We start from the raw sequence: 25,528 nt of genomic DNA on the forward strand, positions 1-25,528 counted from the left end.
CCAAAAATGCGAAAACGAACATGTGATATAACGATATAAGGTCTCAAAAGTGATTCTGATTCTACCGCTCATCAGTCAAGGCCGTCTCAACATAACGAAACAATATCGTCTTCCACAGCGCGAGTTGGCATCGGAACGTAAGAGAAAGTCCTTGCGTGTATCGCTATATCGTTATATCGTCTTCTTCACTCGACGGCTTAAATCAGATTTCTGATGCATCGCTTGGAATGAAAGTTGCTGTATCGGTTTGCCGATATAGGCGTTAAATCGATATGTCGCGATATATCGATTTATAGCCCAGTCCTACTTACCACCCATTTTAAAAGTCCATGTTAACTTTTCTACCACTTTAAATTTTTGGTTTGTTAATAACTTCAGCTGTCTTGAACTGCCTTTAAATATAAGAAATTTTTTTTAATATCAGAAAACGTATAAAAGTTATATAAAATGCATAATTTCTTTTGAAGTTAGTAGCATTTATAATTTTTTTTAATAAATAAAGAGAAATAAAAGTCAATGAATTATTAATAGGTCGTAGTAAATATACTTACTACAAAAAAATGGCATTAAAATTTAAATAAATTTTTTATAAGCTAAATGATCTTTTCTTATATCAATATGCTATTATATGAATTTCAATTCGAAATTAATCGTTAATTTTCCTTTACTAGAAAAAAATGGCCTACTAAAGGGTTAAACGAATGTTTTTTACAACGACATGAGGTGGCGTTTAGCGTTGAGGCCGGACTCTGTTGAACGGATCCAACACAAAATATTAGGGGGACCGGAAAGTAATGTCGTTTCGGCGCATTCAATATTCATTAGGTTTAATAACCAATTCATTTTTTTCGATTGATTCTCGCAAATATCCAAACATTTTTGCAAATTTCAGTGCTTTTTCAAGATTTTTTTCAGCTTTTTTGAATTATTGACAATGTATTATCCCTTGATAAAGAAAGTTTATTTTTCTGGAGTTTATACTATTAAGAAAATTTATTTACTTTTTATTTTAGGAGATATGTGTGTGAACGAGTGAGTGAGTATCATAGTGGGTAGCGTTTTTAAAAAGAGCCTAAATGTGCTTATTTTCAATTTTCGTTTTTTAAGAGGCCCTTGAAGGTGTTCTTTGCGTTGAGTGTTTTTAAAATGTGTTTCATTTTCCTTCTCGAAAATGAGATTTTTTTTCTTCTTTATCATGTAGATTTTCGCAACGTAGTATGCAAAAACGTGCTTTTCATTCAACCTCAATCCATTTCGGCTTACTGTCGGTCCATAGCTTATAAAAGTGCCTGTCATTTTGCGTGTTTAATGAAATACTTGAGAGTTCGTATGCGCATCTATACTGAGCTGTGTTCGGTGAGATTATTGCACTCTCATGTGCAACTCTGCTGCATTTTGCAAGATATTCTCAATGTCAGGCTTCATTTTTCGCCCTCTGATATAGAACTGAAAAATCTCTCGATCATTCTATAACGGCTAATATAATCAAGAAAAGAGTTCTTTGTCAGAAACTAGTTGTTTTATGTATCATGATCGTGCAAAGTCTTCGAAAATTATTTTGCTTTTTGTTAATGTATATAGTGCTTAAAAAGTATTTAAAAGGTGCTTATTTATTTGTTTATTTGTTGTTGTTTATATCTCTAATGCACCCTGAGTGTGTGTGAGAGATCTTAACATATTAATAATACAAAAAAGTGTAATAAATAGTGCTATTTCGCATTTATTTCTTCTTATTGAGTCTCATATTCTGTATATACTTATCCTGTATTTACTTATCCTGTATATACAGGATATATTCCGTCTCACATCCTGTCACCATTTACTTATCCTGTCAGTCATTAACAAAATGCTTTTGCATAAAGCTACAATAATTGTACATTTATTGACCCAAAATGTTTAGTGTTTTTACAGGAAATATTTACGTTTCAGAAGAAATAAACAACGATGAATGAGGAGCAATTTATAACCGTCGTTGAACAGCCGACCCAATTTATTGAGCTTACGACTATTCATGTTCAATTCCGTATCCTTGTCATTTTGAACTCAATCCAGAAGACAAGGGAACTCCTGGATTAAGGATTGGGAGAAATTTGCCTTCGTGAATGACTTTTTTGGTGGAACTAACCCGTAATTTGCGTTACACGGAGAGGAAAACCACGAGAACCTTCCTCGGTTAGTCTGACGGCAAGGCGACTCAAACCCATAATCCGTGTACCAGTGAGGATATTTTACGTCCGTACTGAGGGCAATGACAGCCGGATGAGGAGTTCGTATTGACCCAGCTATCGCTGGGATTTGAACCCGGTTTGCCTCATTGGAAGGCGAGAGCTCTAACTCCTGAGCCACCACTGCTCTATATTTGTAGATTTATTTTATTTTATAACCGTCGTTGAACAGCCGACCCAATTTTGGGTTTACGACTACAAATGTTCATCTCTGTAGCCTTGTCATTTTGAACTCAATCCAGAAGACAAGGGAACTCCTGGATTAAGGGTTGGGAGAAATTTGCCTTCGTGGATGACTTTTTTGATGGAACTAACCCGTAATTTGCGTTACACGGAGAGGAAAACCACAAAAATCTCCCAAGGTTAGCTAACGGTAAGGGGATTCTAACACAGGATCTGTCTACCACTGAACATATTTTACGTCAGTACTGCGGTGGATGCGGAATTCGTATCAGCCATCCATCGCTGGGATTCGAACCCGGTGCACCTCATTGAAAGGCGAACGTTTATCTCCTGAGCCATCGCGGCTCAATGAGGAGCAATTACGGGGGGTTACGAGAAAAAAAAATCTCAAGACAAAATCAACGCATTACTTTTCACACACACTTAGTTTTTTGAGGTAAATTATGCGAAGACAAAAACACACATAATTAAAAATAAAATCTTATCACTTTATAAAAGTAGAACATCATTAAATTGCCGAGTCAATTAAAATTATCCTCTTCGAACAAATCATAAATAACTTTTCTATGAATTCATAAAAGAGAAGAGCGCTAAAGACGAAAGGGAACATCTTAGATAGCGACACGCAAACGACTCATAAGATAAAATAGAGAGAGAATCATAAAAAATAAAGTCACGAAAACTCAAGAGATACGAATGGGTAGAATACTAATGTTTTCTTAATTCACACCACAATCGTTATGAAAAATAGAGATTTTTATTTGTTTAAAATTATCATGATGAACTTTTGTCTTCATATTATGAGATGTTTGTTACCTAATTCGAATTCCATTTTGAGGGATTTTTCAAACTTAGGATAAAAATAGAGAGATTATTTAAAATAGGGGGACACAATTTTTGAAGTTCAGGCAGCAACTCAGTCAGTTTTTAAGATTTTTTTTTTGAAGTTATACTTCTTATGCGAATTCCAACAAGGTTGCGTTAAACGTTTAACGCTACATTTTTATTGGCCGGGAAGTCACGTGGTAGGATCCAGTTTTCCCTCATTCATTTCCATATTGTTTTGGTTCTCACTAGCATAAAAATAATAAAAGTNTAAGGTAAATATTTGCCACACATGTTTTCTTAGTTTTCTAACGTGTTTTAAAATAAGCTTTTCTAAAATTAAAGCAATTCGTAGGAAAAAATAAAAGAACTATTTCACAAATAAAAAAAAATTAACTTTTTCAAAAATCAAACACATGCTTTTACTTTCAACAGGTATAAAAATCAAAAAGAAATATTAAAATTTAAAAACAAAGAAATACAATCTTTATTATATTTTATACTTTATAATTAGAGCCCGGATTTCGATGACCTAAAAAATCTCAACTAATGCCCTTAAAAAGTGCAAAAAATACCCTTAAAAAATGCTCTAAAAATGCAAACATCGCGAAAATGCCTTATGACATGACTTAAATAAAGTAAAAATATTGAACTAAAACAATGTTTTACTCTTTAAAATTATGAGCCATTTCAAAAAATATAAAGCAATGCAATACTTGTTCTACGTTCATTAAAGTTTGAAAAATATGTTTTATATCCTAAAATAACAAATAAAAGGAAAATATATTGACTCCAAAACATTTTCATTTTGTATAAAAACTTTAATGAATATAACAACTTCCATCTCATAATATTACTAAACATCAGAATTACGTTGGATTATTAAATTTTTTTTTGATATTTCGAAATGTAAACTAGCGCTTCTTGTCTGAAAGTAAATTTTTATACCTGGAGAAGCTTCTTTCAACGTCTACTGATGTTATTGGTGCCTACTTGAAAAAGACGGACTCACTTACTGACAATTATTCTTCAATTTGAAAAGATGTTGCTTCACCTGTTAGTATCCTATAGATTTTCTTCATTGTTTGGAAGCCAGTGTAATAATAAAAAATTATAACTAAATAATAAAAATAGGAAAAAATTAACAAAAAAATTAATAAATGTTTGAAAATGCAAAATTCGCCGAAAAATTTAAAGAAAAATGCCCTATAAATCTAAAAAAATGCTCTAAAGGACAATAAATGTCCAAAAATGCAAAAGTCATCAAAATCCGGGCCTTAGTAATAACCTTCTCGCCAACTCGGAATTCTTTACAAAAAAGCGCTATTCTAAATACATATTAAGCGGAACTCAACTAAACAAATAAAGAAAAAAAGGGGAATACGGCGTTACATCACTTATTTCCATGTCGGAATGTGTTAGAGCGCGCACACACACACACACATCCAGGGCGAATCGTGAGGTTAATAAAAACAACGCGCACATAATAATCGACAACTCAACGCGTAATCGTGGTAGCTGACTTGCCCAAATTGAGAGTGAGATAATAATAATAATAATAAAAAAAAAAAAAGCGATCTTTTTATGTAGAGCGAAGGTGATCGCCTTGTTGACGAGGTAATCTTTTTGAGCTTAGAAACATTATAACTCATTTATTCTGTTGAATAGAGCATTATTCCCTTCGAGTTGTAAAAAATGAGTGACGATGATAACTGCTTTGATAATTTCCCCCCCCCCTTTCTGCTGAAGGTTATTGCACCAACTTCCAAATAAGGAAACGTGACAGACATTTTACAATGCTTCATTAGAATCATTGAAAGCTCAATTGTACCGATATTAAATAAATAAAATCCGGTGAAATAGTAAAAAACTAAAATAAAAAGAAAAGCATTCTAAAACAGGGCTGCCACTCAACAGGGAGAACAGGGAAAACCTGGAAAATGCAGGGAGTTTAAAAATCACTTAAAATATCAGGCTAAATGCAGGGAATTTTTTCTGTACAAACTGGGAAAGTACAGGAAATTTTGTTTCTTATTTTTGTCTTTTGAAAAATGGTGACCACTCAAAGTGAATAATTTATGGGATATTTAATCATGATATTTCAACTATACTAAACTATTTCATTTACTACCAGCATTATTTTAGTATGTTCAGCTGATTTTCCAGCAATTAAAACTAATAAATATAGTTTGCCCAATATAGCTCACGCAAGAGCACAGTAATTGTTGTGTTCCTCTTAATATATTGTGTATAATATGCACAGGGAATACACAGGGAATTTTATTTTCAGATTTGAGTGGCAACCCTGTAAAATATTCTGTTATATAAAACACTAAAACGTACGTATAGAAACCGATAGAACCCCTGTGGCAGAGTTTTTTCGAGCTATCTGTGACAAAACTCTCTATCACTAATATCTTTCTACATGATACTTTTAATAAAAAAAATATACAATATGTTACTAATTTGAAATAATAAACGCGCTGTGATAAAAAATTTTTAAATTTTTTTTTATTGCACATGTAATAATTTTATTCTAATGTAATGAACATGTAATAATTTTATTCTAATATTATGGATGATATTCTCGCATTTTGTTGGGGGGGATGTGAAAATTATTTCCTTCGTCTCATTTTGTAAATAGTCATCACTAAGGCCCGGATTTTGATGACATTTGCATTTTTTTGCATTTTTGGACATTTTTTGTCTTTTAGAGCATTTTTTTAGATTTATAGGGCATTTTTCTTTAAACTTTTGGGCGTATTTTGCATTTTAAAGCATTTTTTAANGGGGGGGGGATGTGCAAATTATTTCCTTCGTCTCATTTTGTAAATAGTCATCACAATAGAAAAAATCACATTCTTCAAAATGTCAAAAAATTGTATATCTTGCCATTCAAATCTTTTTCGACTATTTTATGTATATTCCCAGGGGTTTGTTTAGAAGAAATTTGGGTCCGTTATGGGACCCTTCACAAAACATCTTTTCATAAAAACGGACCCTTCACAAAATATCTTTTCATAAAAACGGACCCTTCACAAAATATTTTAACTTAAAAACGGATCCTTCACAAAATAATTTGTCTTTTAATCGGATCCTTCACAAATTTGTTTATCTTCATTATTATTTTGTTAATGGAGTAAACCCTTCCCAGGAAGAGGGGGGGAGGAAGACAGATGTAAACGAACTAAGTTTTGTCTTCGGCAGACGCTTCTTCCTTTATTCGTCCGAAATGAATATTCTGTTGCAGCAGTATACGCTAATACCAAATATTTGTATGTTGCATCGCTAATTTAGTATTTGCAATTGCTGTTTATTTTTTAAAATTTAATTTTTTTAATTATAATTTTACAGTGTTGAGCATAATCTTGTATGTCTTAACAATTTAAAAACTCCTTGAAAAAGATTTTTTTGCAATAACGGACCCTATTTGCACAATGTCACAAAAGCGGACCCTGGTTGAAAGAATGTGACTTAAAGTTTATTTTATATTCACAAATTACGAGTAATTTTTTCACAATTTTACAAAAACGGACCTTTCACAAAATGCCTGGACGCGATATTCCACTATGACTAACTCTGGGGCACTTCTTCGCCAAACTGCGCGATAACTGCTTAATTGTTATGCGCGCATATCTAGGGTTACNCTGTGGCAACCCTTCACTGTAAACAAGGAACATCGTCTTTTTAAACTTGATTATCGTTTTTATTTTTACTATCGTATTTATTTTTATTTAATTTTCCCCTTCTATTTGAGCTTAGTGTTGATAAAAGATGCAAAGAATAATTGTTTGGTTGAATACCTGATACATGCAGAAAAGATGCAGGCAAATATTTGGTAACCAATTGCGACTCGTAAATTCTATTTCGGCCAAAATACTATACATTGATTATAGTTTAAACAGCTTTTTAAATTAAAGCATTCTATTTACAAGTTTTCTAAAAGATATTAAGTATAATTACCACTTTATTATAAATGTTAAATTTTAATAACGTAAGAGAATATACCTCTTAGAAACAACTTTTTACCATGCTATTTCTTTTTCCATTTTTGCACATTTTTTCCCACAATATATAAATATTTATTATAACATTCGGAAAAGGAAATCAGATGGTTATCANTTTAGTGTAAGCAAAACCAAATGCACTGGTGTAAGAAATTAAGAGAATTTGCGGACTCTATCAATTATCTATAGAACTACTGGACCGATTTTAATGAAATTTGATGTGTCATATCAAGGACATATATATTTTTTTCCTTACCTTTCCTCCGTGAATTATGTGTACTATAAAATGAGCCCTTGAGAATTGACGGGCGTTTCAACTTGTAAAATATCCATGTTATTTATGTATCCTCGAAAATTCAATCACCCCCCACCTTTTGCAAATAAATCACGTGACTTCCTCGATCAAAACTAGAACTCACTAATCCATCGTGTTCTTTTAATTGGTCATAGATGCGGATGACCACTTGAGCATTCACTGCTTCATAAAGTGGGTGATCGTTCGTCGAATGGTCACGTTACAATCGACCGTTTAGATGTTATTCGTTTATTGATGAACTTTTACAGCCAGTATTCAAGATTGCACGCCTCTCTGGGCGCGCGTTTATTTCCGCATGGAATGTAGAACGGATCGCTATTCAATAGAATTTTATTCTATAGAATGTTGACTTCCTTTAATGTGCATTAACCTTTATTAGTTCCTGTATTTAGTTGCGTCAAGTGCTTTTAGTACCGACGAATGGTGCTGTTGAATTTAAAAAGTTTTGTATTATGATTAAATAACAGGATTGCCACTCTATAGGGAAAAACCTGGAAAATACGGAGAATTTCGATTTTTTTCCTTAAAAACTGGAAAAAAACAGGGTTTTTATCTTCGTTTTTCTAAGAACAATTACAACGGATCGTTTTTCAATAAAATTTATCGATAGAATGTTGACTTCATTCAATGTACAATAACCTTATTCGTTCCTGTATTGAGTCACGTCAAGTGATTTGGTGAAGTTTAATTAAAAATTTTTGTATTATGATTAAATAACTGGATTGCCACTCCAGTGAAAACCTAGAAAAAACAAGGAATATAAAACTCATCTAAAATAACAGGGAAAAAACAGGGAATTTTTGTCTTTTTAAAAGATGCAGACCTTTAAAATCACAATTTGCGGGATATATAAAGATGGTAGTTCAGCTATGTCAAATTATTTAATTTATTATAGCGTTATTTCTTTTATGTTGAGCTGTTCCTTAAAATCTTTCTAGCAACTAATGCAAAATGAGTGGCAGACCTAAGTAACAGATAATTTCTTTCCATGCTTAATTTTTAATAATTTGTTGACAGTGAGCCGTGATGGTTCGGGGGATAAACCGCTCGTCTTCCAATAAAGTGACCTTGGTTCGATCCCAGCAATAGCTAGTCTATTCGAATTCCGCACCTGACGCCTACCGACCACTCTGCTGACTTAAAATATCCTCAATGGTAGGCAGGTCATGTGTTAGGGTCCTCTTGTCACCCGGCTAACCGTGGGAGGTTTTCGTGGATTTCCTCTCTAAGTAACGCAAATGAGGGTTAGTCAATAAGTCCTCCACGGAGGCAAATTTCTCCCAATACTTGATCCAGGAGTTCCCTTGTCTTCTGGATTGGGTTCAAATTAACAGAGCTGCGGAGTTGACCATCAGTACTCGTAAACCCTAAATTGGGTCGGCTGTTCAACGACTGTTATGAAATAAACTTTGTTGACTGTATTCTACGAAGCTCTTTCGCTAAGCAAAATAAAAAATTAAACGTTTTGAAAAATCGCCAAGATTATTTTTAGAAAAAATAATTTTATCTTTGCTTTAATATGTGGGCTGTGTGTGTCGTAATAACCACTACTATTATTAAACATAAATTCAAAAGTTTATACGCTCGATTCAATCTTGAGGCAACTTTTGATAGATGAAGGTTAAAATTGTCGAAACTATTTTCTTTACATGGACCATTCTCAAGGAAAGTGAGCTATGAATTTTTGAAAAATTTAAAAAATTCAATTTTGAAACATTCTTTAAAATAGCGCTACACCGTGATAATGGGTCAAAACGCTAGTTTTGAAATTTTACTGGAATGGCATCCATCTGCAAAGCAGTTTTCAATCTTAAACAAGGTGCGTAACGTTTTTATTTAAGTGCTTCAAGGTGCTTATTTTTGATTTACGTTTTTTAAAAGCCCTTAAAGGTGCTTTTTTTTTTATTCGGATTTTCTAAAAAGGGCTTAATTTTTTATCTTTTAAAGAGAGATTTTTTTCTTTGCCATGTCGATTGTTGTTCTAAATTACAAAAAAATGTATAATTTTCCCAGTTTTCTCTGTAATGTTTTTCAGAAACTAGTTATTTTATCATGATCATGTAAGGTCTTTAAAAATTATTTNTTAAGTTAAAATATTTTGTGAAGGGTCCGTTTTTATGAAAAGATATTTTGTGAAGGGTCCGTTAACGGACCCAAATTTCTTCTAAACAGACCCCTGATAGCGCTACACCGTGATAATGGGTCAAAACGCTAGTTTTAAAATTTTACTGAAACAAGGTGCGTAGCGTTTTTATTAAGTGCTTCAAGGTGCTTATTTTTGATTTATGTTTTTTAAAAGCCCTTAAAGGTGCTTTTTTTTTTATTCGGATTTTCTAAAAGTGCTTAATTTTTTATCTTTTAAAAAGAGATTTTTTTCTTTGCCATGTCGATTGTTGTTCTAAATTACAAAAAATTGTATGATTTTCCCAGTTTTCTCTGCAATGTTTTTCAGAAACTAGTTATTTTATCATGATTATGTAAAGTTTTTGAAAATATTTTCGAATTTTATTGATTTTATGTTTATAAATTAAGAACTTCATACGATAGAATTTTTTTTTTTACTTCATGGATCCTAATTATTAATATTTTTTGAGTTCTTAAAAAGTGCTTATCTTTTGTTGAAAATTCTGTCTACGCACCCTGTTAAATTATAGAAATGCAGGACAAGAGAGAAAATCCAATTCAAACTTAATTTTAGCAACAGTGAAAGGTTAACCCTTTGTATAGTTATTATTTTGCAACCTCTTATGGGAGATTAAATTTGGTCGGGGCCAATAATCATACTTCTGACCTAGTCCGCGACTGATTATTTATTAGGCATACATTAAAATTTATTTTGGTACCGTCTCCTTCCTCAACAAATTTATTCGAAATGAGTTGGTTGCCCATTTTAATAAACTCGATTACCTCTGAAGATAGTGATAACGTAACCTCGATGACCGCTTTAACCTTACTCTGCACAGATAAATAAATGCATTTATAAAAATAACTACAGGTGAAAACGTGATCGTTCTATTAAAAAACTTCCATCTTGGGGTCCCCTCCTTTATTATTAAGATCTTTTTCAATCCCGACTTTTATGAGTCTGTGTCCTGATGGTCACGTTTTATTTAAAAAAAAATTATTATGCCACTATTTGCGGAATGTTTTTTTTTGCATTCGGATTGTTCGGAATATTAAATGACACAAAATTCCGATGACTTCTTCTGATAAGACGACTCTTTTAGAAAAAAAAGGAGTTGCTTCCTTGACTTTTTCTTAATTAGTTACATCTGTTAGTTTTGTTTATATTAATTTTCTACTGCTTTACAAGAACTAAGGCCCTGTGGCGGAATTTTTTTGAGCTTACCTGCGACTAAACTCTCTAGCACTAATATCTTTCTGCAAGATACTTTTAATAATTACAGGGTGCGTAGCGTTTTTTAAAAGTGCTTAAAGGTGCTTATTTTTGATATACGTTTTTTAAAAGTCCTTAAAGGGCCTTTTTTATTCGAGGTTTGTAAAAAGTGCTTAATTTTTTTATCTTTCCAAAAGAGATTTTTTCTTTGTTGCGTCGGTTGTCTTTCTTAATTACGAAAAAATGCTTTATTTTTCTTAATTTTCCCTGCAATATTTATAAGAAACTAGTTATTTTATGTAAACTTTTGAAAGATGTTTTTGAATTTTATTGATTTTATGTTTATAAATTAAGAATTTCAAACGGTAGAAATTTTTTTTTTTTATAACTCCACAGATCCTAATTATGATTTTTTTTGGAACGTGATTAAAAATATTTTTTGAGTGCTTAAGTACTTATTTTTTGTACTTACTTTTTGTTGAAAGATCTTGCTACGCACCCTGAATAAAAAATATGTATGTTACTAATTTAAAATAACAAATACGCTGTATTTACAAAGAAAAAAATAACTGTAATTTTTCTTAATTGAATACTTAACAATTTTTTATTCTAATATTATGGGTGATATTCACGCATTTTGTTTGGGGGAGACGCACAAGTTCTTCGCATTTTGTAAATAATTATCACAATCAATAAATAATTAAAAATTATACATTTCGCGTAGCAGTCAGTAATTGCCGAAAAAAAAAAACGTCAAAATCACGCAAATCTGACTCTTTAAACGCGTGTTTCGTTTCGAGATCAGGTTGTTGTAATAAATGATATCGTATTAAAAAAAAATATCGGATTTAAAAACTATGGAGAGATCAATAGCAACAAGTGGCAAAAATTTCGATAGAATTATTACCTTAAAAAATGAATACTCAAATGCACGATTCAAATTTTCCATATTGCTTGAAATATATCGGGATGTTTAAAAACCATGTGAAAATCAATATCAATAACTGCCGAAAATACAAACGAAACATGACATCGATTTACGATACTATCGGCGTAAATTGAGAGCTTCAAAAAGTGATTTTCTACGCATGATTCAAATATTATGTGTAAATTTCTGTAAAAAAGAAAAGATTTTTTTTGTACTTTTCATAAGAAAATCTTTCTGTAAGAACTCAGTAACGTTTTGCGACAATGTCGCCGTGTCGCTGATATTCTGCCACGGGCACTTAGTACTGTATGAATACTGTATGGATTGTATATTTTAAGTACTGTATGGATACTGTATGGATTGAATAATTTAACTTTCCAGCTACCCCATTCTGATTAGAAATGGCTAAAAGCATAACCCGAATTAGAATCATTATTAAATTTGATTTTAAAGCTGTTTTTCGAAATAGTTTACAATGAATACTTTATATTTTTAGAACTGTTATTTTTAAATGCTAGATTTAGCTTTGTGCATTTCAAACTATTTCATTGCAATCTGCAATTAAAAATAACAACTTTTAAAACATCAACCATCAAGACGAATATTATTTTTAAAGTGATAAAATTGTACCTATATATTGTATCAAGAGGTTATAAAAACCATGGTGCGTAGCGTTTTTGATTAGTGCTTATTTTCGTGTTTTAAAAGCCCTTACAGATACTTTTTTCATGGGGTGTTTTTAAAAAGTGCTTCATTTCCCCTTTTCGAAAATTATATTTTTTCTTTACCGTTTTGATTTTCGCCACGTATTATGCAAAAGCTTGCTTTTCACTTTGTTCCATTCAACGTTTCCACAATTAATTCAACCACAATCTATTTCAGCGTACCGTCTGTCCAAGCTTATGAAAGTGCCAATTATTTTGTAGGTATGATTAAATACTTGCGAGTCCGCATGTGAGCTAGGTTCGGTGAGATTATTACTCTCATGTGCAACTCTGCTGCATTTTGCAAGATCTTCATTTTCCACCCTCTGATATAGAACCGAAAAATCTCTCGATCATTTTATAATGGCTGTATATAATCAAGAAAGGAGTTCCTTGTCAAAAACTGGTTATTTATCATGATCATGTAAAGTCTATGAAAATTATTTTTCAGTTTCATGTGTATGGTGCTTAAAAATATTTTATGTGTGCTTAAAAAGTACTTAAGAGGTGCTTTTTGTTGAAAGATTTGGCTACGCAACCTAAAAAACTTATTCTCTTTTATGTTTCATAATGCATTGAAAAATTTGCAATGAATTATGTTATATTTAAAAACAAATTTTGCATTTAAAATTTTTTTGAAAATGGGAGATTTTATTGTGGTACGTAAGGAATGCTCGCACCCCCTCTTGTCAGCAAAAATAAGAACAACACAGAACTCCAGTTTAAAAAATAAATAAAAAATGAAATAAAATAACCGAATAGACAATAATATAAATAGAAATAAATAAATAACATTTTTTGTTGTATCAGTCATAAAACTAGAGATTAAAAACTGAAACTTTAAAAAGAATCAGACCTGTAACAAACTATTTGCCATAACAGGTTTGTTTTGTTGAACCCCTTAATGTATCTCTCTCCCCATCATTGTATTGTATCGCCATTTCTCCTATTACTGATAAATAAATAAACATGATAAGCAACTATGGAAAAATATTTTTGAGAATTCTTGTGTGACATCTTTGCCACGTTTTAGTTTGTATGTTATTTGATGAGTATCTTTATCAAATCCTACAAAGTTAACTGATTTGGGTCTAGAAAAACAAGAAATACGAGGGTTGCTATTTATATTTCTGGCCTTGGCAACAGTAAGTGTTGCTAGGTGACCGCAGACGATTTTAAACGAAAGTTTGATATTTTTAAACATAAATTCAGCAGACGATTTTCCATCATAGCTTCATTTGTGTTGTTGACAGTAAATTGAAAAGTTCTTCTCTTTCAAAAAATGGAATTGAATCGTGAACATTTTCGTGCCATTATTTTTCATAACTTTCGACGTGGATTGTCAAGACAAGAGTGCTTCGATGAACTTAATTCTTTATTCAGCGATAAAGCGCCATCCTACAGCACTGTAAAAAATTGGTATAACGAATTTAATCGTGGTCGATGTTCGATCCAGGACGAATCCCGTGCAGGTCGTCCAAAATCCGTTGTTGTGCCAGAAAAGATCGATGCTGTGCGTGAACTGATAAAGCAAGATCGTCATGTGACATACCGTGAGATAGAGGCGTCTTTGGACATTAGTATGACTAGCATCAATAAAATATTGCATGAACATTTGAGCGTAAAAAAAATTTGTTCGCGTTGGATCCCGCATAATCTGACAAACGCTCAAAAAAAGGCTCGTGTCGATTGGTGCAAGGAAATGTTGGAAAAATACGTTCAAGGTACATCAAAGGCTGTGTATAACATCTACACAGGTGACGAATCATGGATCTATGCATATGAGCCGGAAACAAAACAGCAATCAACTGTATGGGTCTTCCAAGACGAGGCAAAACCAACAAAAGTTGTTCGAGGAAGAAGCACATCGAAACAAATGATTGCCTGTTTCTTCGGCATTAACGGTCATGTGGCAACAGTGGCGTTAGAGCAACGCAGGACGGTCAATTCTGAATGGTACACGACCATTTGTTTGCCAGAAGTCATCGGAGAAATTCGAAAAAAGCAGAAGAACAGGCGAATCATTCTTCATCATGACAATGCGAGCTCTCACACATCGACTCAAACAAAGGCATTTCTGACGGAGCGAAAGATCGAACTGATGGGTCATCCGCCGTACAGCCCTGATTTGGCACCCAATGACTTCTTCTTATTCCCACACATCAAAAATAAATTACGTGGACAACGATTTTCGACCCCCGAAGAAGCGGTTGATGCATTCAAAACGCATGTTTTGGAGTTACCTCAATCGGACTGGAAAAAGTGCTTTGAAAATTGGTTCAAACGCATGCAAAAGTGTATTGATCATCATGGAGAATATTTTGAAAAACAATAAAACCAATTTCGATCCTACATATTTGTTTTTTCATTATTAGGCCAGAAATATAAATAGCAACCCTCGTATATAAAAAAATTTCAAATCATTTACTGCTTAGGTCAAAAATTTATTTGTAGTTACTTTTTATTAAATAATTAAAAAAAAATTTTCTCATATGAAACTGAGATTAATTAAATTGAATGAATGAATTAATATTTTGAAAAACTGTATTAAAATCATCCACTACAAGTTTAAAAAAAATATGTATTTGATCTTGAGTGAATGAATGAAAAGTATTTTATTTAATGATTGAACAAGATGTAGGGAGAACTAAGAGTAGGAATTGGAGGCTCAACTATAAAAGTATAAATTGGGTGACGTGGTCCACACGTCATGTTCTTTATTGAATTTATTTGACGCAGCCAATATAAAATAATTGAATGTACGTAATAAATTATTTAAAAAAAACTATTGAAAAAAAGAAAGCTTTATCATTATTAAGCATTTCTTTCAATGTTTCAAATCTTTGTTTGTTTTTTAAATAACGATAGAAAAGAATACTTTTGTTAGAAAAAATAATAAGCCGAAACTATATGTGTTTTTATTCTTACTTTTTAGGCTACCCGTAAAGTGTCATGCTGTGGCTACTTATTTGTTGCACCAGATTGGGACTTTTCCTTGCCTATTAATCGGAACAAGGTAAGTTTTTTCTTTGTAAATTACTTCCTTCACTAATTACTTTTTTTTTAACACAGTGCTGTCTGTCTAACCGAAGAACTCTCGAACACTTATGGTAGGCAGGATTATTATTTCAAGTTGGGGTATGGAATAGGCACCCACTGGATGTGAAAAATTTGCATGCCAGTGAAAATGTTTCGCCCGTCAATGTAATTCCTCCAATCGGGTTCTCATTCGTGTTCTTAATCAATACAAATTGTTGTTGTAGGCCATTAAGACAAGGGGTGTGATTATTCTTGTTTTCCGGTGGCGCCATCTATGGTCAAGAATTCGACTTCTGCCACTTCTATACGTTACACTCCCCTAGCAGCAAAAAAAAACTTGGGCCCTCATTGGGCCAATATTCACGAATATTGGCTCAATAAGTGTTCCAAAGGGCCGATATTGGCCCTATATAAAATTATCCGATTCACCCTATATTTTATAGCAACTTTACAACTCATATAGAGCTTTTAGATTCATTATTCAGCCAATATAGCAATATAGGCTGTATGTAGGCCTATATTAGCCCTATATAGGACCAATATTAAAAACTCTAGACATCCCAATATGGGTCCCTCGTTGGATGTTCATGTAGGATCCATCCCATATTGAGTCAATTTTGAGTCCAACTGGGGCGAAGGTAAAATTGTTCGTTTATAGGGCGAACCCATTCATGCATCTATTCATTCGTCCACAGATCGTACTTTTGACCTGAACCAGAGAACGATCCATCCCCAATTCAGTACCCCTAGAGGTATAATTTGTTATGGAAACATGGAGGACTTTGCGATCCGACGCATTTAGCGTGCACAATTCATCATTTACTACACGGGGAGCCTTCGGCTGACTGGATTTAAACTACCGTTCTCACGAACGTGAGTCCAGCGTCCTGACAACAAGACTGTCCCGGCTATACCAATTGTAGTTAGGCTTTTAGAATAAACAATTTCAAAATCTTTCAAGTACAATTAAATTTTTTTGTAATGCTACGTGTAAACCTTTTAACCTTAAAATAAGATTTGTGACAATCCGCTCTATTCCACACACATTTCCCTAATTCAAAACCTTGGAAAACAACCTTCCATATAAAAACCTTAAATCAATGTTGTCTTAGGGTTTTCAAACGTAAAAAAAAAAAAAAAAACATCCTTTAATAAAGCTAGTCTCAAGGTGAAAATAGTCTTATAATCTAAGTAATTATAAGGTTTATTTTCGCAACGTCTTGTATGCTCAACTAAATTCCACCCTGTCACGAAATTTTAATGAACTGTCGAAATTTCAATTTGATCCTATCGCTAGTGTGACGTCAGCTATAACGTCATGACGGTCCTAAGTGACCATTTTACCTAAGTGACAAATCCTTCTTAAAAAAAAAAAGCTTCAAAAATAATTTTTAATGATGAAAGGTTTGAAGCTGCAATATTTTTGCTTTATTGATAAAAAAAGATTTTCAGTACACCGAAACAAGGTTGCCGTATGCTTTCTGGGTTTTATTTGTATAGATTACTATTTTGTTCGATAAATCAAGTTTTTTCTTTCGATTGTGTGTCCATTGGAATGAATGGACACCCAACAACGAGAAATGTTTTGTATTTCAATTGCACTAAATGCCGACTTCGGGTGTGTGAAAGGCCCCTAAGGCAAAAAGAGAGCATTATGATCGAATCAGGTTTAAAAGAAAAGGATATCTCCTTCTAACGACACTATAATGACACTTAATTATAGGTGAGCCTTTTTTTCCGTTTTTTGACCCTTTAGGAGATTTTAGGGTGCCTTGCACGTACCTAAAGGGTAGGGTTAGTTGGCGGTAATTGGGATTTCCTACTTTTGTAAACATTATTTATTTTTTTCAGAATGGCAACAATTCCACCTATCGAAACCACCCTAGCTGTGTAACTTCATCTTCCATTGTCTCTTCTTTTTCATCTTGTGTTTACACATTGCCGCATAGTTAATGGTTTATTTATTTTAATTGATTTAATCAGGGGTCTGTTTAGAAGAAATTTGGGTCCGTTAACAGACCCTTCTCAAAATATCTTTTCATAAAAACGGACCCTTCACAAAATAATTTATCTTTTAATCGAACCTTTCACAAATTTGTTAATCTTCATTATTGTTTTGTTAATCGAATAAACCCTTCCCAGGAAGAGGTGGANCGGGTGACTCTGACAATTCTATATAGGACCGATATTGGTTGTAAAAGTGGTTGTAAAATATCGGGTGAATCGGAGAATTCTATATAGGACCGATATTGATTGTAAAAGTGGCTGTGAAATATCGGGTGACTCTGACAATTCTATATAGGACCGATATTGGTTGTAAAAGTGGTTGTAAAATATCGGGTGAATCGGAGAATTCTATATAGGACCGATATTGATTGTAAAAGTGGCTGTGAAATATCGGGTGACTCTGACAATTCTATATAGGACCGATATTGGTTGTAAAAGTGGTTGTAAAATATCGGGTGAATCGGAGAATTCTATATAGGACCGATATTGATTGTAAAAGTGGCTGTGAAATATCGGGTGACTCTGACAATTCTATATAGGACCGATATTGGTTGTAAAAGTGGTTGTAAAATATCGGGTGAATCGGAGAATTCTATATAGGACCGATATTGATTGTAAAAGTGGCTGTGAAATATCGGGTGACTCTGACAATTCTATATAGGACCGATATTGGTTGTAAAAGTGGTTGTAAAATATCGGGTGAATCGGAGAATTCTATATAGGACCGATATTGATTGTAAAAGTGGCTGTGAAATATCGGGTGACTCTGACAATTCTATATAGGACCGATATTGGTTGTAAAAGTGGTTGTAAAATATCGGGTGAATCGGAGAATTCTATATAGGACCGATATTGATTGTAAAAGTGGCTGTGAAATATCGGGTGACTCTGACAATTCTATATAGGACCGATATTGGTTGTAAAAGTGGTTGTAAAATATCGGGTGAATCGGAGAATTCTATATAGGACCGATATTGATTGTAAAAGTGGCTGTGAAATATCGGGTGACTCTGACAATTCTATATAGGACCGATATTGGTTGTAAAAGTGGTTGTAAAATATCGGGTGAATCGGAGAATTCTATATAGGACCGATATTGATTGTAAAAGTGGCTGTGAAATATCGGGTGACTCTGACAATTCTATATAGGACCGATATTGGTTGTAAAAGTGGTTGTAAAATATCGGGTGAATCGGAGAATTCTATATAGGACCGATATTGATTGTAAAAGTGGCTGTGAAATATCGGGTGACTCTGACAATTCTATATAGGACCGATATTGGTTGTAAAAGTGGTTGTAAAATATCGGGTGAATCGGAGAATTCTATATAGGACCGATATTGATTGTAAAAGTGGCTGTGAAATATCGGGTGACTCTGACAATTCTATATAGGACCGATATTGGTTGTAAAAGTGGTTGTAAAATATCGGGTGAATCGGAGAATTCTATATAGGACCGATATTGATTGTAAAAGTGGCTGTGAAATATCGGGTGACTCTGACAATTCTATATAGGACCGATATTGGTTGTAAAAGTGGTTGTAAAATATCGGGTGAATCGGAGAATTCTATATAGGACCGATATTGATTGTAAAAGTGGCTGTGAAATATCGGGTGACTCTGACAATTCTATATAGGACCGATATTGGTTGTAAAAGTGGTTGTAAAATATCGGGTGAATCGGAGAATTCTATATAGGACCGATATTGATTGTAAAAGTGGCTGTGAAATATCGGGTGACTCTGACAATTCTATATAGGACCGATATTGGTTGTAAAAGTGGTTGTAAAATATCGGGTGAATCGGAGAATTCTATATAGGACCGATATTGATTGTAAAAGTGGCTGTGAAATATCGGGTGACTCTGACAATTCTATATAGGACCGATATTGGTTGTAAAAGTGGTTGTAAAATATCGGGTGAATCGGAGAATTCTATATAGGACCGATATTGATTGTAAAAGTGGCTGTGAAATATCGGGTGACTCTGACAATTCTATATAGGACCGATATTGGTTGTAAAAGTGGTTGTAAAATATCGGGTGAATCGGAGAATTCTATATAGGACCGATATTGATTGTAAAAGTGGCTGTGAAATATCGGGTGACTCTGACAATTCTATATAGGACCGATATTGGTTGTAAAAGTGGTTGTAAAATATCGGGTGAATCGGAGAATTCTATATAGGACCGATATTGATTGTAAAAGTGGCTGTGAAATATCGGGTGACTCTGACAATTCTATATAGGACCGATATTGGTTGTAAAAGTGGTTGTAAAATATCGGGTGAATCGGAGAATTCTATATAGGACCGATATTGATTGTAAAAGTGGCTGTAAAATATCGGGTGACTCTGACAATTCTATATAGGACCGATATTGGTTGTAAAAGTGGTTGTAAAATATCGGGTGAATCGGAGAATTCTATATAGGACCGATATTGATTGTAAAAGTGGCTGTGAAATATCGGGTGACTCTGACAATTCTATATAGGACCGATATTGGTTGTAAAAGTGGCTGTAAAATATCGGGTGACTCTGACAATTCTATATAGGGCTAATAAAAGAAAAATAAATGCCCTATGAACACTTACTGAGCCAAGATTCATAATTATTGGCTCAATGAGAGCCCGATTTGTTTTGCTGCTAGGGATATTCTTTTAAATCGAACGGTAAATATAAAACTATCTAGCTGTTTAATATAGCTTTAAATGTGTTGTTCTTTTTTGTACATGTGATAAACATTCATTTTTTTTTCTTCCAGCGGTGGCAAAGGAGGTGGTTTGTCTTGTATGATGATGGAGAATTGGCTTATTCTGTTGATGAACATGTAAGTAAATAAAGTCAAGTAGGTTGTGAGAATAATTATTATCCTGACTGCTCCCAAGTGGACTTAAGAAATTTAAATAGGACTGCCACAAAGCAAGCCCCGAACTCTTTGAGAGACTATCCAAAAAGAAGGAATGAATATACTTTGTGCTATGCTGTCTAAAGCAAAAAACAATGTGAATTAAAGCACTTTATTGTGCTTTTATTAAATTTTTTTTTGTTGCGCTTTAAGTATTTAGATTATTTTCAGGGTGCGCAGCGTTTTTAAAAAGTGCTTATAGTGCTCAATTTCGATTTTCGTTTTTTAAAAGCCCTTAAAGGTGCTTTTCTCATTGGGTGTTTTTAAAAAGTGCTTAATTTTCCCTCTTCGAAAATGTGATTTCTTTTGTTTAACATGTCCACGTATTATAAAAAAGCACATTTCAAATTGTTCCATTCAACATTTTCACAATTCATTCAACCACAATCCATTTCGACGTACCGTAGTTCCGTAGTTTATGAAAGACTCCAATCATTTCACATGTTTGATGAAATGCTTGGGAGTGACTACTGAGCTAGGTTTGGTGAGATTATTGCATTCTCATGTGCAACTCTGCTGCATTTTTCAAGATATTCTCTATTTCATTTTCCACCCTCTGATATTGAACCAAAAAATCTCTGGATCTTTTTATGGTGGCTAATATAACCAAAATAAAGTTTTCTTGTCAGAAACTAGTTATTTTATCATGATCGTGTGAAGTCATTGACAATTATTTTGTAAATGTATACGTATAGTGTTTAAAAATATATTTTAAAATTATTTAGCTTATTTTTTGTTGAAGGATTCGACTACGTACCCTGGTAAAATTTTATCCCATTTAGCGGTATTGGTGACGTTGAAGGGCGATCTGAATTAACTCTTTAATAACTAACTAAACATAGAATATTTATTTCCTGATTTTGATGAAATTTTTAATGCTCTTAAAAAGACAGAGATGTCTCTTGCTTTTTAAGGGCATTTTTTGAGTTTTTGAAGATTTTTTTCTTCTTTCATTATAGGTCAATTTTCTGTAGATTAAAATTTCAGATTTGTTGGTTAGTTTTTATTTAAAAAAATTTCTAATATTTTTATCTTATTATTATTAACATACCCTAAAATTCAATTGGTACTCTTCAAACTTTAAGGAATACTTAGTGTTCTAATTTTAATATAATTAAGTGAATAATTCTCAGGCAGTGTAAAATTTTTGAAAAGTTCTTAAAGGTGCTTATTTTTGATTTACGTTTTTTAAAAGCCCTTAAAGTTTCTTTTTTTTTATCCGGGGCTAGTAAAAAGTGCTTAATTTTTTATATTTTAAAAAGAGATTTATTCTTTTTTGACGTATCGATTGTCGTTCGAAATTACGAAAAATGCACGATTTTCATAATTCTTTCTGCAATATTTATCAGAAACTAGTTATTTTATCATTCTTATGTCAAGTTTTTGAAAATGTTTTTCAATTTTAGAGATTTTATGTTCATAAATCAAAAAAAAACTTCAAGAAAAATAATTTTTATTATTGCACAGATCCTTCCTAATTATGATTACTTTTTTTTTTTTTTGATTNTTTTTTGGAAAGTGATTTAAAATATTTTTGGATGTCTAAAAAGTACTTAAAAGGTGCTTCTTTTTTGTTGAAAAATCTGGCTATGCACCCTGTTAAATTTTGATATTTCGTTTAAAGAGTTGTTCATCACCCTTAATATCTTTCTTTGTAAAGTTAAAAATTCAAATTCGAGTTTTTAAATTAATATGTGGATGAGAGAATAAAATACGGAAAATGTGTTTCAAATCTAATGAATTTCTTATCCATATTGGAAAACCTGTTTGATTGCCAGAGGAAATAGAAGTATAGAATCTCTTCCAAGGTATAAAACTGTACAAAATCTTTATATTTCTTCCTAGCTTAAAAACTGCCCTCAGTATGCTTTTTCAACTAAAAGTATCGAAAAAATGTATATAAAAGATTGTGGCTACAGAATGTCCTGTACAATTTATTACATGTTATCATGTTTATAATGGGTTTATCAAAAAACCAATATAAGTTATTGAGTACACACCAACATTAAAGACTGTTGATGTTATATTTACATAATTGAATGTTGTAGGAATAAAAAGGTAGGAATTTTTTTTAACAGAACATGAACTTTGTAATGTTAAAAATTAGGATAGTTTGATGGAACAGGTCTGGTCCAATATTACAATTATGAATGTGCGTGTGCATAACTCCAAATATTGTATAATATTGGCTGAAATTGACCAAGTATAGGGCAAAATTGACCAGGTATTGGGTGAAATTGACCAGGTATAAGGGCAAAATTAACAGTTCTCATCAGTCGCAGGATGACTAAATTAATCAAATGGTGATTTTAAAGTTGTCTACGAGTTGCCACACTCTTTTAGTCGAAATTGCACTTCATACGCGTTTTATTGTTAGATATTTTAAATTTTTTTTTTTTTTAAATAAAGATGGAATTATCATGTATATTTTATAGCATTCTGAAAATTACTTGATTTCATGCTTGTTTCTTAAATTTTTTTCTTCATTTTAGAAATTTAATGAAATGCTTCAAAACTTATTGATATTGTTAATAACAAGTGTTTAAATGATTGCAGCCAGAGACAGTTCCTCAAGCCATCATCGACATGAACTGCGTCCTGGAGGTGTCCGATGCCGAAGCCGTCACGGGGAATCCATTTGCTCTGTCTGTCACCTGCCCCGATAAAGTCCATTTTATCAAGGGCATGAGTAAAGACGAATCCAAAAAGTAAAATCGTTTTTATCTGAAAAATACATTTAACTTCATTTATTAATGCTGACTAATGCTTACTTTTAATGTAATGAAAGTAATTTATTCTTCACTTTAGCATCTTATTTATGTTTTTTCAATTCCTACTACAGTACGGAACCCGTTATCCGGAAATCAGAAAACCGGAAAACCAAAAAACCGGAACAAAATTCGATATATTTTCTCGCCATTTTTGAAAAAAAAAATTTTTTTTTTTTGCTCGTAAGATTTTACGATTTTTCTTCCTTTTTTTAAAGATGTTTACCTTACCATCATTTTGGAAATAATCATTAGTGTATTACTTCATCGTTTTTTTCTTATTTCTAAGATTATTTCCAAATTTTTTTTATTTTTTAGTTAGGTTTAACAATAAAAAAACGGCTTTTTGTAGCGATTCAGAAAACCGGAAAAATCAGTTTTCCGGAATAACGATGGTCCCGACCGTTCCGGATAATCGGTTCCCTACTGTATTAGTTCACACTCTCCTTATACATCTTGTTTAAATTTTCAATCGTTAATAAAATACTATTTATTCATCCACTCGACTTCAAATAAATTTTGTTAAATTTTTAGTGGATGATGTTAATCGTTTTTTTTAGTGGATGATGTTAATCGTTTTTTTTAGTGGATGATGTTCAGTTTTTTTTTTCAAATATTAATTCATTCATTAAATAGGGATGAGCAAAAAACGAAATGGAATTTTCTGATGGTTTAAACGTTAGTCATTGTTTTAAATTTTACTATAAGCGGTACAGTTTTTCACATATTTTAAAAATAACATCAGTGATCATTTCTAACTTAAGACTCTATTTGAACAAAAAACTAATTTATTGCTCTCATTTAAATATTTAATTGTTTTATATTTGCTGTGCCAGATAAATTCAATAAAGAGCATAACGTGGTAGCACGTTTGGTCTACATCACTAAATTTATACTTTTATAGTTGTCTGATACTATGCTCCTTTTTCTTTCAATTCTTACCATTAGTTATATATTTTGTTCAAATTTTCAATTTTAATATTTATTTAAAATAATATTTATTCATCCATTCAAGTTCAAATACACATTTTCTAAACTTGCAGTGGATATATTACACTTGATGTTAGTACGGTTTTTTTTCAAATATTAATTCATTCATTAAATTTAATTAATAATTAATTTTAATTTTATATGGGAGAAAAAAATTCTAATTATTTTTATAAAAAGTAACTAAAATAAAATGTTTCTATGTTGACCTAAGTAGAAATTGAGTTAATTTTTTTTACATTTCTTGTTTTCTATATTTTTATAAATCTTACTAACATATTGTATTGTTATAATTTTTTTTTTTTTTTTTTTACTTCCTATCATTTTAGTAAATTTACCAATTNAACTCGAAAATCTTTCCAAAAAAAATTTAAAAAAATTAAATTAAAAAAAATTATTATGTTTTTTTAATTTATAAAATTAATGTGCAATATATATGCATTCACAGCTAACTTCGTGTGTTTAAATACCTTGACCTCCCGTGGAGAGCTTATTCAGCGTGGTTAAGCCCGTTCTGAGAAATTCTTGCAGCAGACTCAGTGACACCATTTTCGAAATGCAATTATTTTGCAAAATAAATAAAAATATTAATTAGCAAGTTATTTTCATTCATTTTCGAGTTTTATGCATTTATTTAATACATTTTAAATAAAAAATTTTGGATTTTGTTATTACGTTTTTCAATTTTCTTTTTGAACTCACTAATAATAAATTTTTGTCTTAATTCATTTTTTACTAAATACATTTTTACCTAGTACATTTTTTACTGAAATTATATTTATGCCCGACCTTGTCAAACAACGCCCAGTCAAATCTCTAATTTTAGATCTCTAAGTCTAATGTTTGGAAAATGATTTTCTCGCATGACTTCAGCATTAGCCATCGTTACAAATAAAACTGTAGACTGTTCTGTTTCAACTTATACTGCACATTCAATTATTTTTTACTAGCTCAAAGATCACAAAGCTATCTGAAACCCCGTGTTTGCTTTGTTTATGTTTGTGCTTTTAAAACGCGTTTCTATAGAGTAAAACAATTTTAAATCAATGGTAATTTAAATAAATAAAAATAATAAACTAAAAATTAAAATCAATAGATAAAATTTCTTTTTCGTGCAAATCCATAAAAAGTTTGATATTAAAATTATATTTGATTTTAAAATTATATTATACGATTATATTATAAAATTATATTATAATATTCTTCCGAATTTAAAAATAAATTAATGTCCATAACTTTCAAAATTAAAAATAATTAAATAAATAACAACAATTTTGCAAAAACATTAAAGAACATA

General features: G+C 31.9%; 1 protein-coding gene across 1 annotated transcript in view; it reads left to right on the forward strand.

Moving 5' to 3' along the window:
* The window catches only part of LOC107457389 (protein outspread), a gene marked incomplete in the record, with an annotated part of 145,374 nt that overhangs the window by 76,279 nt on the left and 43,567 nt on the right, over nucleotides 1-25,528 (forward strand). Inside the window, 3 exon segments of the mRNA XM_071188212.1 lie at nucleotides 15,461-15,541; nucleotides 20,333-20,398; nucleotides 23,033-23,184. Of these exon segments, the coding sequence (XP_071044313.1) occupies nucleotides 15,461-15,541; nucleotides 20,333-20,398; nucleotides 23,033-23,184 (299 nt within the window).

Source organism: Parasteatoda tepidariorum, chromosome 1 (assembly GCF_043381705.1).
Source record: "Parasteatoda tepidariorum isolate YZ-2023 chromosome 1, CAS_Ptep_4.0, whole genome shotgun sequence".
NCBI lineage: Eukaryota > Metazoa > Arthropoda > Arachnida > Araneae > Theridiidae > Parasteatoda > Parasteatoda tepidariorum.